At 42.8% G+C, this 20,696-nt stretch overlaps 1 protein-coding gene across 8 annotated transcripts in view; it reads left to right on the top strand.

Annotated features, from left to right (window-relative positions):
* ADK (adenosine kinase) overlaps positions 1 to 20,696 on the top strand; it is a 560,340-nt gene that overhangs the window by 484,248 nt on the left and 55,396 nt on the right. For 7 of the 8 annotated variants that reach the window (XM_039547058.1, XM_039547060.1, XM_039547059.1 and 4 more), the window contains one exon: positions 14,721 to 14,835. In XM_039547058.1, coding sequence (XP_039402992.1) covers positions 14,721 to 14,835 — 115 coding nt within the window. Of the gene's footprint in view, positions 1 to 14,720; positions 14,836 to 15,121; positions 16,250 to 20,696 lie in introns of those variants that run through there. The other variant, XM_039547061.1, reaches the window with a different exon arrangement.

The raw sequence follows: 20,696 nt of genomic DNA, 5'->3' as shown, positions 1-20,696 counted from the left end.
TGTCTGCTCTATTGTTTTCCCTTCTGGTTTGAAAAAAAAATCCCAGCACCAAAAAGGGACATCAAAGGAAGGTAGAATAACCTCCATTAAATGTTTCATAAATAATAAAACATAATGCCTATGTCAGAAACAAACTGGAAAAAGCTGAGCCAGGCCACTGCTATTTGAGAATGTTTTCAGAGCTTGCTTTGGACAGCACAGAGTAATTTGGAAATGCCTGCTGGAGGGTTTTGTACTTCTGTGAATAAAGCACAGTGTAAACTAACCAGACTTAAAAACAAGTGTAATGTAAAAAGAAATGGATAGACTAGCTGCCTGTTTGTAAGCATACCAGAATGTGTGGAGAAATGACCATTGTTTAGGCATGAGGAAAGGTCACTCCTGAGTCAAGTATTATAAATTTTGTAAATTTTGCATAATTTTTTTAAAGAAGAACTCAATTTCTAAAATGGATACAGTGATTTGCAGTAAGAAGAGACAGCTTGAAGAGTACTGGAGAGTAAGATAAGAAGTGGAGTTGGGCAGAGCAAAAAACAGAGAATATTTTTCAGGTAGATAAAGGATTATTAGAATCATAGAAATGTAGGGCTGAATGGGACTTCAAAAAGGCATCAGGTCCAGCCTCCCTGTGCTGTGGCAGGGCCAAGTAAACCTAGACCATCCCTGACACGTGCTTGTCCAAAGAGTTTTTAAAACCTTCAGTGATGGGGTTTCCACAGCCCCCTTGGTAGCCTGTTCCAGAGCTTAACTACCTTTGTAGTTGGAAAGTCTTTCGTAATAGCCAACCTAATCTCCCTTGCTGCAGATTAAGTCCATTACTTCTTGTCCTGCCTTCAGTGGACATGGAGCACAGTTGATCACATTATTCTTTATAGTAGCTCTCAACATATTGGAAGACTGTTATCAGGTCCTCCCTCAGTCTTCTTTTCTTAAGACTAAACATGCCAATTTTTTTTAACCTTTCCTCAGAGGACAAGTTTTCTAAACTTTTTGTTATTTTTGTTGCTCTCTCTGGACTCTCACCAATTTGTCCACATCTTTCCTAAAGTGTGGCACCCAGAATGGGACACAGTACTCCAGCTGAGGCCTCACCAGTGCCAAGTAGAGTGGGACAGTTGCTTCCTATGTCTTATATACAGCACTCCTGTTAGCACTCCCCTCCTCCCCGCCCCCCTGAATATTAGCCTTTTTCACAACTGCATCAAATTTTTGACTCAGTTTGTGATCCATTTGTAACCCCCAGATCCTTTTCAGCAGTACTACCCTTTAGTTTGTTATTCCCCATTTTGTAGTTGTGCATTTGATTTTTTCCTTCCTAAGTGAAGTGCTTTGCACTTATCGTCTCTGAATTTCATTTTGTTCAGCATTTCTCAAACTGGGGTCCACGGGCCCTGCTGATCAACTCCTCCCCCCCTCTCTCACTGCCTCTTGCACACGGCGGAACAGCTGTTCACCAGCATGCAGGAGGTGCTGGAAAGGAGGGTGAGGAGCGAGGGTGGGGCATTCTCAGGGGAGGGGGCAGAAAGAGGCAGGGAAGAGGAGGAGAGGGGTGGAGCAGGGGTGGGAAGAGGTGGGAGTGGGGCCTTGGAGAAGGAGTGGAGTGGAGGGCCTGGGGCTGAGCAGGGGGTCTTGCAGGTCCATGAAAAAAAAATTAAAATAAAAATGGGGGTCCTCGGGTTGCTAAAGTTTGAGAACTGCTGATCTGGTTGATTTCAGACCAGTTTTTCAATTTGCCAAGGTTATTTTGAATTATAATCCTGTCCTCCAAAGTGCTTGCAACCCTTCTGGGCTTGGTGTCCTCAGCAAATTTTATAAGCATGTTTTCCACTCTATTATCCAAATCATTAATGAAAATATTGAATAGCACCAGATCTGGGCCTGACACCTGAGGGACCCCACTAGATGCACCCTGCCAGTTTGACAGCTAACCATTGATAAATACTCTGGTCTTTCAACCAATTGTGCACCCATCTTATAGTAATTTCTTCTAGACCACATTTCCTTAGTTTGCTTATGAGAATGTCATGTGGGACTCAGTCAAAAGCCTTCCTAAAATCAAGATATATCACATCTACTGCTTCCCCCTTATCCACTAGGCTGGTAACTCTGTCAAAAAAAAGAAATTAAATTGGCATATTATTTTGGCATAATTTGTTTTTGAGGAATCCATACTAGCTATTCCTTATAACCCTACTATCCTCCAGGTGCTTACAAGTTGATTGTTTAATAATTTGTGCCAGGTATCAAAATTAGGATGGCTGGTCTATAGTTCCCTGGGTCCTCTTTGTTCCACTTTTTAAAGATAGGTACTATGTTTGCTCTTCTTCAGTCTTCTGGGACCTCACCCATCCCCCAGGAGAAAGATAGTAGCTAGTGGTTCTGAGATTGCTTCAGCTAGTTCCTTAGTACCTTCTGATGAATTTCATCAGGAGCTGCTGACTTGAATACATCTAATTTATCTAATTATTATTTAACCTGTTCTTTCCCTATTTTGGCTTACATTCTTTCCCCCTTCTTGTTAATATTAATTAACCTTTTTAGTGAAGACTGAAGCAAAATAGGCATTAAGCACTGCAGCTTTCTTGATGTCATCAGTTATTAGCTCTCCCCACTAAGTAGAGGACCTACCCTGTGCTTTGTCTTTCTCTTGCTCCTAATATATTAAAAAACCTCTTCTTATTGCCTTTTATGTCCCTTGCTAGGTGTAACTCATTCTGTGCCTTAGCCTTTCTGATTTTGTTCCTACATGCTTTGTTATATATATTGCTGAGTACTTGATTTAAACGACAGTCCTGCTAAGAACATAAAATTAAGATACTTTATCTAAAAGTTTCACAAGGGTGATTTAGCACTGGAAATGAGTTATAACTAGAGTTGTTCATATCTACTGCATTTTTAGCTGCAAATTGTGAAAGCAGCTTTATACTTTTAGGACTTGTATTAGACAAAATGCTTCTTTAAATATATATTCAATTGCATATGTCTGTAAAGATTTTAAAGGACCAGGTTTAAAGAAAGGGAAAACACAATTTAGTCAGTTTCAATAAAATTATACTTTTACATGGAAATATCCTGTTGCTTTGAGCCAGATATAGAGGAAGATCGTTAGCTCTATAATAAAAATCACAAAAATGCTGCTAAGAAAGATCACATTTGAAGGACTCTTTGGATGTACTCCAGCTCCAGTTCATTGAGTTAGATGGTGGTCTGTCTCACTTGAAGGAAATATCAATGAGTTTTCATCCACCCTGCATTCTAAGGCCACCATTTCCTGCCTTTATCTCCTGCCCCACATTCAGCTATATTAACTGTAGGTGGAACTTAACCTCTAATGCAGAGGTGGGCAAACTATGGCCCGCGGGCCACGTCTGGCCCACGGAACCATCCTGCCCGGCCCCTGAACTCCTGAGCCCCCGGCCCCTCCCCTGCAGCCTCAGCGCGCCACGCCACCAGCACTCTGGCCCGCCGCTCCTGCCGGGCAGCGCAGGTGGCGTGGCTGGCTCCAGATGGGCGGTGGGGCTGCGAGCTCCTGCTGCTCTGAGCAGCATGGTAAGGGAGTGGGGAGCCGGGGGGGAGGGTTGGATAAGGGGCTGGGGGCCCAGGGGGCAGTCAGGGGCCCCCGGGGCAGTCAGGGGACAGGGAGCAGGGGGGGTTGGATGGGTTGGGGGTTCTGAGAGGGCAGAAAGTGGGAGGGAGGCGGATAGGGGGCAGGGGCCAGGCTGTTTTGGGGGAGCACAGCCTTCCCTACCCGGCCCTCCATACAGTTTCACAACACCGATGTGGCCCTTGGGCTAAAAAGTTTGCCCACCCCTGCTCTAATGTATGGCTTCCTCCAGTGGCACATCAATACGGGCTTACTGCATGAATTTTTTGCTAAGTGCGCTGCTAAATGAGTAGTGTGTACTCCCTCTGAAGTCAATGTTTCATCCCCAGCAATGCATTACAAGGTGTGTGCATAGCCACAAGTGTGCATTGTCCCAAGCTTGTCTCAGGCCTGGCTCTACCATGAAGTAGTATAAGGTACTGCTGCCAAGAAACCTGCCTTGCAATAGATCTGTTTTCAAGTAAGTTAAATGGAGAATTAGAATATTATACCAGGCTTTGTGGGTTAGTCCTGTATAATGGCTGATAGCTTTCTGCTAATTTTATCTAGGGATTTAGGAAGTACCATTTTACCATCATAGAAAACTTAGGGCTCAGTTCTAATCTTAGAGCTAAATGTTAAAAGCATATATAGTAAAATAGGATAATATGTGTGTAACAGGGCAGCCACCTCCTGAGCTCCCACTTTTGACCTGAGGTCACTCTGCTGGACCCTGCCTCTGTTTCCCCTCTTTGGGGTCTATGAATAACTCCACACAGACTGTCTCATCCAGTAACATTATCACAAAGTTCCAAAAAAATGAATACCCAAACTCTTCTACCCAGCCTAAGCTGGGCACAGTCTTTCTACCCTGAGGGACTCCCTTCCTGCTCTCTGAGCATGTGGAGAAGATGCATGACTTGGCCTGCTTTCTTTGCCGTCTGAAATGAAAAACAAAGAGATCCACAACTCCTTTCCCTGGGGACCACCGCAGAAGGCTCTCTCACCCTGCAGCTTTGGTCTGCAGTTGCCCCAGTGACTGATCACACGCCTCTGTTTTCCTTTCCAGAGTCCTGATTTAGTCATGACTCGCTTCAGTCTTTCTACTTGATTAAATTAGTTATTTCACGGTTGGGCTGGGACCTTTATAAGGGCCATCCCCCCTATGACAATGTGAATTACTAGTAGCCGCCTCCACACAAAACTGTTGATCTCCTAGAATACTGCAAACCTCCAAAAAAAAAAATCCCAAACCATTACTTTAGATGTATTGGACCAAATTCAGCCTTGATGTTTGTGGGCACAACTCCATTAATTTCAATGGATTTAAGCCTGCTTAAGCCAGGTCTGAACTAGTCCCATTATATTTAATGTACATATATTCAAAGATAAAGAATTGGAGGCTTTGTTTGACCAGCTGTGGGAGGTTTCAACTCTATGTACCTGTTATTCAGCATATCTGACATATGTTTCTGAAGTGCAGTATGTTCTCCTTACTTGATTAAGTAAATGAAGCCGGTGAGCCTCCTCAGATGCCTTATTCAATAGGGAACTGCCTGCCCCTGTGTGATTTTTATATCTCCCTAGCTAAGTCAGAGCCAAATCCAAATGTAAAATTCAGCATTTGGAGGTATCATGTGGTTTTATGACACTCTTTTAGATACCTTGGGACGATAAAGCAATGCTATGTTTGCACTCACCCATATATGTAAGGGAGTTCAGAACAGTGCTCTGGATAAGAATTCAAATATAATCCAATGCAAGGTACCAATAAAAGTAGGAAATAATCTTTGCTACAGGTATTTCAGAATAATATGTATGGAATAATTTTGCTGAATAGAAATTACTTATACAAACTTGAGGGAAGGTACCATCTAACAGGGATGTGAAAGGCATGCAACAGTTGAAACCCTCACTTGTCATTTGTCTTCCACATCGCTGAACCACGTGACACAAAATACCACAACCGCACTTCAAAATATAGCAGTGTGTAATGGTCAGACTAAGCTAGACTGTGGAGAGGTGAAAGGACTTTCCCACATTAAAATTATAACCATCTTCTGTTACAAGGCCCCATTTTAGTTCCCCTCTCATTCCCAATAACTTTGGTGTGGAAGATTAATTTGGCCTGAAAATTAACTGATTTATTCTCAAGAAAAAAGATAATGTCCAATTTTATTCAAAGATTGCAGGAACAGTTACAGGACACTGAATTACCCTGGTTTGAAATTCTGACTTTTGCACAATGTTTTTTTGTTTCTGTGTAACTCAAAGACAGCTTATTACTCCTAATTCTAGCTTCCCATATAGTTAGATCTACTTGAAAACTTGTGCTTTATCTTACTGTCTTTCATTTCCTCCTTTACCTTCATCCTCAACTAATCTTTTTTCCCTGGGGTCCTTCCTCTCTGCTTTCAAGGACACCCTTGTAATCCCTCACCCTGAAGAAATTCTCTCTTGATCACACCATTTTCTCAAACTATAGCCCGTCATTCTCATTTCCTTTGGCTCTAAAGTCTTAGCAAGTTCGTTTATTCCAAATGTGTTCAAATTCTCTGATTCCTTCATCCTCTTTACTATGAGCTCTCTAACGATTGTCACTAGGGACCACCTCCTCGTTAAATCTAATAGCCTCTTTTCTAGCCTTATTTTCCTTGAACTCTCTGATGCTTTATTCTCTCCTCCTTCATGGCTCTCTTCATGGCCTCTAAAGGTTCAGGATTTAGATAAAAACATCTAGTAGCTTGGATACTTGTCTCAACCAATGTAGGCCTGCTATTCTCTGGCCCCAAACATCTCCTATCCACCACTTGCTGTTATCTTCTTAAGGAGAGGTACTATAGCATCTTTACAGGAGAAGAGCAGGCCCAGTTCCTTCTCTGGCATCTTCATGGTTCATCTCATCCTTCTTTTCCTGGAGAATAGTGCAGTGTGGCCTTTCTGTCTTCCTCCCCTCAACCAGGAGAGATGTGGGACTCCTCCCATTTGTCTTTCTGGTAGGGAAGTTTATCTTCCAGTCTCTGTGTTCCCTTCCCCCAGTGTCCCTGCATGTCACCATGCATCTCTCCTTCCGTCGAGTTAGGCCAACCACCACCACTTTTCTCTCTCCATATTTATCTTTTATACATTAAGAGGAGCTGGCACTATGTGAGCAGGGCAGAGCAGAAGCAGCTACTGCTTGTCTGGTTGCCTTCTTACTGCCTCATATGCTTTCTGCTCTGGATCATATTTGGATACTCTAGCAGACAGCAGCTATTGTAAGAAGTTTGGGGAGCAAAGGCAGCTAAAGACCTTCCACCTACTCAGGATGGCATAGTCTACTAGTAACAGGCCATTTAAAAAAATTATGTAACCTTCCTGTGACATTGGCAGGGACTATAAACATCCAGAACTAGATTTCAAAAACACAGGGTAGCCCTGACCAAAATAATGCAGTTGACAAGTATGTATTAATAATTTTAGTTACGATCCTGGTCTCAATTATGCCCACGACAATCATTTAGGAAGTTAGTTCTGAATTAGAAAGCCAGGACAAGACATATGATAAAACCTGCATAAACTCAGACAGTTACATGGTCATGTAAGCATGGCTTAGACACTTACCATAAATGGTAAAACAGAATGGAAACTATCAGCCTCCCCTCTCCTGCTTCCCCCCACTCCCCCCCCCCCCCCAGTAAGGGAAGCAAAATCTGGCCTAAAATTATTTAGGCTACTCAGTACTAAAGAGGAGACTTGTCTTGTTTAGCCTAACAAAAAGAAGGTTGAGGGGAGATATGATTTCTCTCTATAAATAAATCAGAAGGATAAATACCCGGGGAGGGAGATGAGTTATTTAAGTTAAGCACCATTGTGGACACAAGAACAAGTGGATATAAATTGGCCATCAATAAGTTTAGGCTCAAAATTAGAAATTAGTTTCTAACCATCAGAGGAGTGAAGTTCTGGAACAGCCTTCCAAGGGAAACAGAGGGGACAAAAAACCTAACTGGCTTCAAGACTGAGCTTGATAAGTTTATGGAGGGGATGGTATGATGAGACTGCCTACAATGGCACGTAGCTGATCTATGACTGCTAGCAGCAAATATTTCCAGTGTCTGGTGATGGGACCCTAGATGGGGAGGGCTCCGAGTTACTACTGAGAGTTCTTTCCCAGATGTTTGGCTGCTGGGTCTTGTCCACATGCTCAGGGTCTAACTGATCGCCATATTTGGGGTCAGGAAGGAATTTTTCCCTGGGTCGGATTGGCAGAAAATTAGTGTAAATGGTGGAGTCTCTGTAATTTGGGGTCTTTAGACCATGAATTGAGAACGTCAGTTACTCAAACAGAGGGTAGGGGTCTGTTACAGGAGTGGGTGGGTGAGGTTCTGTGGCCTGTGACGTAGAGGAGGTCAGACTAGATGATCATGATGATCCCTTCTGGCCTTAAAGTCTATGAGTCTAAGGATATGGACAACTTTGAAGGATCTAACAAATCTAAGTGAAATTAAATTCATTATTGACGTACAAGATAATGAACATAGGAAGATATAATTTGAAATACTCGTACATTGCTAGATTCTAAGTTAACTGTAACCACTCAAATAAAAGTCTTGAGGGAGCCACTGTGGACAGCTCTATGAAAACCGCTGCTCAATATGCAGTGGTGGTTTAAAATAAATAAATAAAAGATAGAATAAAGAATGGGGCAGAAAATGATACTGAAAATATTATAATGATATTACATTAACAAACAGTCTACCCTCACCAAACTTGTTAAGTTAAATTCCAGTCACTTCTATATAAAGGCAGATAGGAAAGACTGAGACTGTTTAGTTTAGCGAGGATATAAATAGGTTTTGACAGAATTCCGTTTTTATTTTCTTATCATTTTAATGGCTAATATTGATTATTTTAAGCATTGTTTTATTTTTATTAATTAAAATTTTCACAGTTGCTTGAAATTTTGGGGCTTCAAGCATTTTTTTAATTTTTATCAATTTAAATTTTCACAGTTGCTGAAAATTATTTGGGGGGATTGTCAGATAGTATATGTTGATATTCAAAAACTTAAAGCTTTATAAATGTTAAAATACAAATTGTCAAAATCACATGTCAAAATATACGAAGTACATAAGAATGGCCAAAAGGTCAAACCAGTGGTCCATCTAGTGCAGTGTCCTAGCTTCTGACAGCGGCCGGTGCCAGGTGATTCAGAGAAAATGAACAGAACAGGCAATCATTAAGTGATCCATCCCCTATGGTCCACTCCCATAGAATCATAGAATCATAGAATCTCAGGGTTGGAAGGGACCTCAGGAGGTCATCTAGTCCAACCCCCTGCTCAAAGCAGGATCAAACCCAACTAAATCATCCCAGCCAGGGCTTTGTCAAGCCTGACCTTAAAAACCTCTAAGGAAGGAGATTCCACCACCTCCCTAGGTAACCCATTCCAGTGCTTCACCACTCTACTAGTGAAAAAGTTTTTCCTAATGTCCAACCTAAACCTCCCCCTCTGCAACTTGAGACCATTACTCCTTGTTCTGTCATCTTCTACCACTGAGAACAGTCTAGATCCATCCTCTTTGGAACCCCCTTTCAGGTAGTTGAAAGCAGCTATCAAATCCCCCCTCATTCTTCTCTTCTGCAGGCTAACCAATCTCAGTTCCCTCAGCCTCTCCTCGTAAGTCATGTGCTCCAGCCTCCTAATTATTTTTGTTGCCCTCCGCTGGACTCTCTCCAATTTATCCACATCCTTCTTGTGGTGTGGGGCCCAAAACTGGACACAGTACTCCAAATGAGGCCTCACCAGTGCTGAATAGAGGGGAATGATCACATCCCTCGATCTGCTGGAAATGCCCCTACTTATACAACCCAAAATGCCATTAGCCTTCTTGGCAACAAGGGCACACTGTTGACTCATATTCAGCTTTTCGTCCACTGTAACCCCTAGGTCCCTTTCTGCAGAACTGCTGCCCAGCCATTCGGTCCCTAGTCTATAGCAGTGCATGGGATTCTTCCGTCCTAAATGCAGGACTCTGCACTTGTCCTTGTTGAACCTCATCATATTTCTTTTGGCCCAATCCTCTAATTTGTCTAGGTCCCTCTGTATCCTATCCCTACCCTCCAGTGTATCAACCACTCCTCCCAGTTTAGTGTCATCTGCAAACTTGCTAAGGGAGCAGTCCACACCATCCTCCAGATCGTTAATGAAGATATTGAATAAAACCGGCCCCAGCACCGACCCTTGGGGCACTCCACTTGATACCAGCTGCCAACTAGACATGGAACCATTGATCACTACCCATTGAGCCCGACCATCTAGCCAGTTTTCTATCCACCTTATCGTCTATTCATCCAGCCCAGACTTCTTTAACTTGCTGGCAAGAATACTGTGGGAGACTGTATCAAAAGCTTTGCTAAAGTCCAGAAATAGCACATCCACTGCTTTCCCCTCATCCACAGAGCCGGTTATCTCATCATAGAAGGCAATTAGGTTAGTCAGGCATGACTTGCCCTTGGTGAATCCATGCTGACTGTTCCTGATCACTTTCCCCTCCTTTAAGTGGTTCAGAATTGATTCCTTGAGGACCTGTTCCATGATTTTTCCAGGGACTGAGGTGAGACTGACTGGCCTGTAGTTCCCTGGATCTTCCTTCTTCCCTTTCTTAAAGATAGGCACTACATTAGCTTTTTTCCAGTCATCCGGGACCTCCCCCGATCGCCATGATTTTTCAAAGATAATGGCCAATGGCTCTGCAATCTCATCGGCCAACTCCTTTAGCACCCTCGGATGCAGCGCATCCGGCCCCATGGACTTGTGCTCGTCCAGCTTTTCTAAATAGTCCCGAACTACTACTTTCTCCACAGAGAGCTGGTCAGCTCCTCCCCATACCGTGCTGCAGAGTGCAGCTGTCTGGGAGCTGACCTTGTCTGTGAAGACAGAGGCAAAAAAAGCATTGAGTACACTAGCTTTCTCCACATCCTCTGTCACTAGGTTCCCTCCCTCATTCAGCAATGGGCCCACACTTTCCTTGACTTTCTTCTTGTTGCTAACATACCTGAAGAAACCCTTCTTGTTACTCCTAACATCTCCGGCTAGCTGCAACTCCAAGCATGATTTGGCCTTCCTAATTTCACTCCTGCATGCCTGAGTGATACTTTTATACTCCTCCCTGGTTATTTGTCCAATCTTCCACTTCTTGTAAGCTGTTTTTTTGTGTTTAAGACGAGCAAGGATTTCACTGTTGAGCCAAGCTGGTCACCTGCCATATTTACTTTTCTTCCTACACATCGGGATGGTTTGTTCCTGCAACCTCAATAAGGATTCTTTAAAATACAGCCAGCTTTCCTCGACTCCTTTCCCCGTCATATTATTCTCCCAGGGGACCTTACCCATCAGTTCCCTGAGGGAGTCGAAGTCTGCTTTTCTGAAGTCCAGGGTCTCTGTTCTACTGCTCTCCTTTCTTCCTCGTATCAGGATCCTGAACTCGACCATCTCATGGTCACTGCCTCCCAGGTTCCCATCCACTATTGCTTCCTCTACTATTTCTTCCCTGTTTGTGAGCAGCAGGTCAAGAAGAGCTTTTCCCCTAGTTGGTTCTTCCAGCACTTGCACCAGGAAATTGTCCCCTACACTTTCCAGAAACTTCCTGGATTGTCTGTGCACTGCTGTATTGCTCTCCCAGCAGATATCAGGGTGATTAAAGTCACTCATGAGAACCAGGGCCTGTGATCTAGCAACTTCTGTTAGTTGCTGGAAGAAAGCCTCGTCCACCTCATCCCCCTGGTCTGGTGGTCTGTAGCAGACTCCCACCACGACATCACCCTTGTTGTTCATACTTCTGAATTTAATCCAGAGACTCTCAGGTTTTTCTGCAGTTTCATACTGGAGCTCTGAGCAGTCATACTGCTCTCTCACATACAACGCAACTCCCCCACCTTTTCTGCCCTGCCTATCCTTCCTGAACAGTTTATATCCATCCATGACAGTACTCCAATCATGTGAGTTATCCCACCAAGTTTCTGTTATTCCAATTACATCATAATTCCTTGACTGTGCCAGGACTTCTAGTTCTCCCTGCTTGTTCCCCAGGCTTCTTGCATTTGTGTATAGGCATGTAAGATAACTCACTGATCGTCCTAGTGTCCCAGTGTGGGGCTGGAGCCCTCCCCTCTTGCTCTCACCTACTTGTGCTTTCCCCCGATATCCCACTTCCCCACTTACCTCGGGCTTTGGTCTCCTTCCCCCGGTGAACCTAGTTTAAAGCCCTCCTCACTAGGTTAGCCAGCCTGCTTGCAAAGATGCTCTTCCCTCTCTTCGTGAGGTGGAGCCCGTCTCTGCCTAGCAATCCTTCTTCTTGGAAGACCATCCCATGGTCAAAGAATCCAAACCCTTCTCTCCGACACCATCTGCATAGCCATTCGTTGATTTCCACGATTCGACGGTCTCTACGCTGGCCTTTTCCTGCCACAGGGAGGATAGATGAGAACACCACTTGCGCCTCAAACTCCTTTATCCTTCTTCCCAGAGCCACGTAGCCTGCAGTGATACGCTCAAGGTCATTCTTGGCAGTATCATTGGTGCCCACGTGGAGAAGCAGGAAGGGGTAGCGATCTGAGGGCTTGATGAGTCTTGGCAGTCTCTCCGTCACATCGTGAATCCTAGCCCCTGGCAAGCAGCACACCTCTCGGTTTTCCCGGTCAGGGCGGCAGATAGACGACTCAGTCCCCCTGAGGAGAGAGTCCCCAACCACCACCACCCTCCTCCTCCTCTTGGGAGTGGTGGTCGTGGAACCCCCATCCCTAGGAAGGCGCATCTCATGCCTTCCAATCAGTGGAGTCTCCTTCTGCTCTGTTCCCTCAGATGTATCATCCACTCCACCCTCTGCACTAGTACCTGCAGAGAGAACATGAAAACGGTTGCTCACCTGCATCTGTGTTACTGGTACATGGACGTTTCTGGTACTCTTTCCTCTTCTGGAAGTCACATGCCGCCAATTATCCTCACTGGCCTTCTGTCCCCTCTGCGTAGCCTGCTCTGAATCTTCAGAACATTGTGCCCGCTGAAGCTGATCCTGACGTCTATCCAGGAAATCCTCATTTTCTTTTATGGAACGCAGGGTTGATATTCATTTCTCCAGACCTTGAATCTTCTCTTCCAATATGGAGATCAGCTTGCACTTTGTACAGACAAAGTCGCTCCTATCCTGTGGAAGGAAGACGAACATGGCACATCCTGTGCAGGTCACAAGAGCGGATCACTCAGCATCCATAGTCTTTTCCTTCTAAGAGCTTCCTTACTTGTGACAGACGCTACTCAGCGAAACCTGCGAGGGGGGGCCTCAGTAGGCTCTCTCCAGGCAAACTCCTTCTGTTTGCCTCTCTGCTGTTCGCTGCTCAGCTGGTTCGCAGCTGACTGCCTTTTTATAACAGTCAGGCCCAGCTGGAACAAAGCACGCCCAGGTCACACTGGTCAAACAAGCAATCAAACAATCAAGCACATGGCCAAACTGACAAACTGCCCCCCCAACAGACACTCAGATACTCACCAGCGCAGTCCCCCTACTGCAGCACTTAGCGTACCTCTGCTCAGAGGGCTCCCAGGCAAACTCCTTCTGTTTGCCAACTTCTGGCAGTCGAGGCTAGGGACACCAAGAGCATGGCATTGTATCCTTGACCATTTTGGCTAATACCCATTGATGGATCTATCCTTCATTAACATATCTAATTCTTTTTGGAAGCCCGTTATAGTTTTGTCCTTCACAACATCTTCTGGCAGTGAGTTCCACAGGTTGACTGTGCATTGTGTGAAGAAGTACTTCCTTTTGTTTGTTTTAAACCTGCTGCCTATTAATTTGTTGTGTTATCCCCGGTGCTTGAGTTATGTGAAGTAAATAACACTTCCTTATTCACTTTCTCCATACCATTCATGATTTTATAATAAATATACTGCGTAGTATAGTACATATCCTTAAATCAAACTCTAATAAGTTCTAAAGCAGCATTTTTCTTTCTTTGCCTACCTGTAATTTTCTATTATTATTAATGGCAATATCTTTTCATTGGTTTGTATGTGTATGGTGAAATTGACATTTACCGATAGAAATTTAATCCTTTCACACCTAGATATAAATAAGAAGGAACATAATGAATGGCACAGAGAAAGCATGTTCATTTTGTTATTGATGCTCTCATAATTTAGATACAAAGGGGCATTCTGTGAAATTGAACAGCAACATATTTTGTAACTGATGAAAGGAAATACTTTTAACACATTAACTGGTGGAATTCATTGACGTAGAATATCTTTGAGACCAAAAGCTCAGTACTGTAGCATTAAAAAAATGATTAGACTTTTATGTGGATAATGAGAACATTTACATTAGATAAGATTTTAAAAAATAGGAATAGAAACTCTTGTGCTTCAGCCCATAGGACAACCACCAACAGATGGGATTAGGAAGGATTCCTAAAGGCTGGTCATTCCGTAATTGTCAGTTACTGGGTTTCTTGCATCTAAATGAAGCATCTTATACTGGCCGCTATCAGAGATAGGATACTGGAATGAATGGACCACTGATTCAATCTGGCAATTTCTATGTTCCTACATATATACAATATGGTGTGGAGATTTGTAGTCCCTTGAAAGTGTTTAGAGAAACAGCAAGGGCCTGATTCTCCTTGAATTGCACTGGTGTAAATCAGCCGTAATTCCACTGAATCAGTGCTGTTACACCAGTGTAAAACCGCTGTACATTGGAAGAGGATCAAGCCCTGAGATTTTCTGAGTTATTCTCTTCCCCATTTTATTTTTAATATTATGGGGGATAAGGTTAGAATTTAGCCAAAGCATGGAAAATCAATAGAAATTGCCAGTTAAGAAATGCTGTGTAATTCTTTCATTAGGCTCTGCATTATAGCAATTGGTATAGCTCCAGTATCACTTCCAAGATTATAGCCAATGGCCTCTTGATACTACATAAACCTTTAAGAGAATGAAGTATTCTTCCTCTTAAAAATCTTTCTCAACAGACAGTGAAGTCTATTTTATTATCTAATCGTAAGAGGATAAATCTTTGATCTGCTAATAAAGTCCTAATCTTTCACAGCTCTGCTGTGCTGGTTACAAGAATTTTTTCTCTCTTTCTATTAATAGACGGAAGATATTAAAGAGATAGCCCAGAAGACACAAGCCCTGCCAAAGGTGAACCCTAACAGGCAACGAATTGTAGTCTTCACCCAAGGGAAAGAGGACACTATAATGGCTACAGGTACCTTTTTTAAGCTGTATTGTTATACAGAATATATACGTATTAAAACATGTATTAGTTTTACAAATTATCACTGTCAAATTGTATTCAAAGTACTTGTCTTTCCCTGGTTTTATCTTAATAAATGTTTCTCATATTTTTAACCCCTTAAATGTCCTAACTGTCAGAAGTTATTATTTCACAGGAATGTCTAACAGCTTAGTTATGGATATCTTAAGTTACTTTTATAACACAGATCTAAAACATTTCTAAAACATTGTTTTTACTCTGCTTCTTATGACTTCAGATTTTATCTGCAAAGGCATCTTTGCTGCAAACAAGAACACGCTATACTTGTTGGGAACAGCTGCTGCAACAGTATAGTGCATTTAAGCAATTGTGAAAATGAGGAAGTGAAATCCAGCACTAAGTGAATTTCCAGTCTTTTTTGCTTTGAACAGAAAGTCTCACTTCTAGCTTTTCTCAGCTGCCTGCTCTTCCATTCTCAAAGGAATAGGTGCAAAAAGGTGTTCTAGCTGGGATATGAGTGGCTTCTGCTGTTTGAAATGATATGGAACACACACATTTAAGCATTACAAACATGACTGCCTGCCTTTTAGCGGGCGCTTTAATTTGTCCACCTATACTTCCTAGATTAAATAATACAATTACTGCCACGTGCTATTGCAAGCCATTTTAGTCATTAGTTCCTACCTAAGGTAAGGTATTAATTAAGGGTCTGGTTCTCTTAGGTATTGAGTGCTAGGCTAGCTGTGAGGCTAGGACTGCAGGATCGGGCTCCAAGTAAATATGTCACTACCTTACAGCTTGTTCTTAGGAGAAATCTAAATTATTTCTGTTTTTTAGATTATTTCTTCCCATAATTTGTTAGCCACAAACTGCTTTCAAACAACACAGGTTCAGAGTTGGATATGTCTGTCTTGTCTTGCAAGCATGACAGCTTTGCTTCCAGAAAATCACTGCAGTATTTGAACGGTCCATATGGAGATGCTCCACTTGAGCTTTGTACGGTTGGCTGAGAAATAGCAATAAAAATGTTTTTATACATGAGTTAGTAATAATGGTGGTAAACCTAAATCTGACATGTAACCCTCCTCTACTCTTATTTAATTTTCACTGTGTATTTATTTTATTCTTTAAACTGGAGTTGTTAACAAATCCATTAATCCATTCTTTGATATTTTTACAACTGGGAGCTTATTTGAGAACTGACACTTGCTAATCTTAGCTGTTTGTTCCCTATGAAAATGAACTTAAATTAGAGAATGCACTTCGTATGCATGATAAATGCAAGATGGATAGAGAGGGTATGCAGTGGTGTCAGCTACAAAAGCAAACATGATAAATGTTAAGGCAGTTTTGAGCCCTGGGATAAACTATTCAATGCTCAAGCATAGCTGAATCTCTTTGCTATGTTGTTATTCATGGCAGCCAAATAAATGTCAATAATAAAAGAGAATTAAAGATTTTCATTTCCCAGAGGCAGTCCTCTAATACAGCTTGATCTTTCATTTCATTTGTAATTCGTTCTCATGTCAGGATGCAATCATTTGCAAGGCTCTGTGTGTCATGTTAAGTCATTTAATAATGATTAAGAACATAAAAATGCTTGGCCTGTGGGGCAATTCTCAAAAGAGATACCAATTTGTTATTGTTCCCCCCACTCCCCCGTCCTTGAATATGGATCAGCCTTTTCCCACCTCCTAGCTTTAAACTACTAATGAAGGATAGAAGGAAAATGTGTCCCTTGATTTAGCATATAGTGGCACCACAGAATGGCATAGGGCAGTGCTAATACAGTTATTCCAACATTAATTAGGGCTCGTTGTGTTTTAAACCCTGCATTGTAGAGTGTTTGTAAAAGATCATTGGAAAGATTGCTGCACTGAACAATATCTGAGTATACAAATCAAGCCTCTCTTCTTTACTGCATAAAAGACAATTAATACATGTTCACAGGGGCCAGTTGTGGTGCAGTTTAATCTAATGCCCTTCTGAAGAGATCAGATATCCAGGAAGAGTTTGGTCAGATGTTATAAAGTGTTGAACATGCTAGTGGAGAGCTACTTTAGACTGCAATTAAATAACCTTTTGTCAGGTTTTGACCAGCTGAGCATCACAAAAGGAACTTCCTGGTTACTAGGTCAAAGAGAGATGCCTAAAAGAAATATAAACATGAAAAAAATAATTTCTCCCACCCTATCTCAGGACTTCAGCATCCATGCAACAGACTCTGCTACTTCTATCCCTTCTTCCCTTGCTGCCATTAACTGTCCTGAAACAGTTATTGAACAGATCACTTAAAGTGTCCTTGAATTCTCTTTATGCCAACATGGGAAAAATTTACCACCTTCATCCACAGGAGCTTTGGGGGGTACCTGCTATCAGTTCTAGTCTCCTTTACCACAATGGACTCCAGCTGCCAGGCTGGCAGGAGAAATTGCAGGGAAAGTTTTGTTGAGTTCTGGCCTACAGCATTCTCAGGGCACTGTGTGCGGGTGAAGCAGACTGAATTGAGATGCCAGCCTCTAACAACACTCTAATGAGCATGTGCAAATGACAATTTTCATTGGCTTCTCACTTGGCTGTGATATGGTTGCATATTCATGGGGGACAACAAAAGGTGTATCTCTCTGTTGCAAGGGGGAACAACTCCACCAAATTTCACTCCAAAGCATGGAGCTTCTCAACATAATGACTGTAAGAATTAACCTTGGCAAAACACCACTTTTTCCCCTAACGTTCTCAGAAACAACTGAACCATTTTTGCTGAAACTTGGCACAAGAAAAATGTCAGCCAAAATGGTTCAAGTTAGGCAAAGTTATAAGCAACTGAACACAGGGATTTAGGGATTGTGTACTTGGGGAAATTTACCAGCAGAACTATACTATACCAGCATAGTACTGCCAATAAATTTCATCACGTTAGACAAGCCCTTATTTTTGAAAGTGTTAGGCAACCTTAACTCTAGGTATTACTGCAAGCTTTCATGCATAAAAACAAGACATTCGGTGATACCTTTCAGTATTGATCACATTATGAAAAGCAGACCAAAATGAAAGCAGAAAGTTGAATAAACAAAATTGTGGCCTCTAGAAAAACAAAGTTGTTCATAGTCACTATTTGCTGTCCATAAATAATAAAAGTTGGAGATGTACAAATTACTTTACTAGGTATTTCTGTGAAAGTAATTGTACAATGTGTTTTGGGTTTATTATCATAAATATTTGTGGGACTGGTTTTTCAACATTTGGTTTATTTGAAAGTTCTCCCACTTGAGAACAGACGAGGCAATGCTCTTGATTTAGTTGAGATATCAGATTGCATCCATTAATATATAGTGGAGTAATTTTTTGTACATACTATCATATGAGCTAGTGGCAGTGAATCCTGACAGTTAAAATGTCCAGGTTGCCTCATTTTGCTAACGCAGGTATTGATCCAGAAGTATGCCTGATTCAATCAAAATGAGCCTTTTAGTTGTTGCCCAAAGGAAGCTCTGCAGCTGTGGAGGTTGCTTTATTGACTGAAGAAAAGAAATGCTACCTTATATATTTAGCAGAGGTCTCTTTCCAGGGGGCAACTATCAGAACTCTCTCAACCTAATCAATGTATATGAGAAAGGTGCTCTTGGAAATGATGCTCAGCGAGTCCCACGAGATCCTAATGCAGGGGAAGGACTTGGTAGTGACCGCCGCCCACATGCACTTCTTGCTTGAGACCTATGCCAGTGAGCAACCTGCACAATAGCTGCCTGAAGTGCTTGGAAGAAGCTCTCACACAAAGGACCAGTGCCAGATTTGCAGGGAGTTCAAGCCTAGGGTGAAGAAGGATAGGGAGGCAAGGCTGAAATTCCTGCTGATGGAGGCAGCACTCAGGCCACCATTGGAGTCATCCCTCTCTGACTCAGTGCTGCAACTTCAGTGAGAAGCACACCTCCAGCTTTAGCATAATCCTGGCACCAGTATCCCTCGCCTGTACTGAGGAAGAAATACAAAACTTCCAGAGCCCCGACCAGGGCAGTGTCTTCACTGTCGAAGTCTGGTAAGAGGAGCAAGAAGGAGTCATGGAGATTGCACCTGAAACCTCCAAATCAGTGCCTAAATTGGCTCAGTCAGCTCCAGTGCCACAACGAGCAATGTCGAGACCAATGCCGTAAGTGGCACCATCAACTTCTTCAGCACCAAGACAAGGGACCATCTCAGTGCAGACTACTCCAGAGGAGTTTGCAGTGGCAAGAAATCTGTCTCTTAGTGCCTGTGTCTCCTTCCTTACATGAGTTTGATCCCTCAGCAACACTGCCCTGTCCACCAGTGATTCAAACTTCGATACCCAGTTGGCTGCTTCTTGGACAGGCAGGCCTCGGTCCCATCCAAGGGCAAACCAGCAATGATGGCATCACTCTGCCCATTGCCAGGCTCTTTGCACCAGTCCCCTGGCCCTGACTGGATCAGCCCCACCATGGGTTCTCAGATAGCCCACCTGGGTTCTCTATGGTTTCAGAGTCTGTGGTCCTCAAAGAACTTAGCTTTACACATCAGTGTCAGAGAACTGAAAGCTGTCAGACTGGTGTGCCAAGTATTTCTATCACTGATCAGGGGAAACAGGCTATTAGTCCTCACAGACAACATGGTAGCAATGTTTTACCTCAACAAGCAGGGAGGAGCCCGCTCTTCTCCTCTCTGTCAAGAAGTAACTCTACTCTGGGAGCTCTGCAATGCCAGCACGATAGAGCTAGAAGCATCTTACTTGCCAGGGTACAGAATGACCTAGCAGACCACCTGAGCAGATCATTTATGAGTCGTTTCTTCACTCAGATGTGGTTAGATACATATTCCAGTGGTGGGGGTTTTCCCAAATAGACCTGTTTGGGGCAAAGTCCAACAAAAAGTGTCAGCAATTCTGCTCCCTAGGGAATCACAGCCAAGGTTCTATAGTAGATGCCTTTTTACTGATGTGGTCAGGTAGGCTTCTTTGTTTTCTCCCAGCTCTGCATATTCATAGGGTATTACTAAAAAAGACAGGACTGCGCCAAAGTTAGACTTGTAGCCTCCGCATGAGCTCATCAGCACTGGTTCTCCATTTTCCTGGAGCTATCAGTGACACTTCCAATTTCACTTCCAGTAGACTTGAACCTAATCTCTCAGGATCATGGTCACCTACTCCACCCAAGCCTACAATCCCTTCACTTAACTATATGGATGCTCCATGGCTAGACATTAGAGAATAGACCTGATCAAAAGATGTTCACGAGATCCTGCTAAATAGTAAAAAGCCTTCTACAAGAGCTACTTACCTATCTAAATGGAAACATTTTTCCATATGATCTTACCAGGACAGAGTGTCACTGACCAATTCTTCTGTTAAACATATCCTGGACTACTACTTATACCTGAAACACCAAGGTTTAACAGTTCATTCAATCAAGGTACATCTGGCAGCTACTTCAGCATTCCACCCTAAAATGGACAGTCACTCTATTTTGTCCAATCCATAAGGTTTTTTTAAAGGTTTAGTTAAATTATACCAACCGGTGCAAGACTTCATTTCCCCCTGGGATCTACACTTAGTATTGTCAAGACTTATGGATTCCCTGATTGAACTGTTGGCTATCTGCTCTCTGCTGCATCTGTCAATGAAGGTGAAATTTTTGGTGGCCATTGCCTCTGCCATAAGAGTAGGGGAGCTGCAGGCGTTAATGTTGGGGCCTCCCTACATGATCCCTTTTAAGGACACAGTTTACCTACATCCTCATCCAAAGTGTCCCCCAAAGGTGTTTTTTTTTCTTTCCACATCAGCCAGAAAGTTTATTTGCCAGTATTTTATCCAAAGCCACATATGAGCAGGGAAGAAGAGCGAT

Source organism: Mauremys reevesii, linkage group 7, assembly GCF_016161935.1.
Source record: "Mauremys reevesii isolate NIE-2019 linkage group 7, ASM1616193v1, whole genome shotgun sequence".
Taxonomy (NCBI): Eukaryota; Metazoa; Chordata; order Testudines; family Geoemydidae; genus Mauremys; species Mauremys reevesii.
Note: the sequence above shows the minus strand (reverse complement) of the source record. Positions and strands in the feature narration are given on the sequence as shown.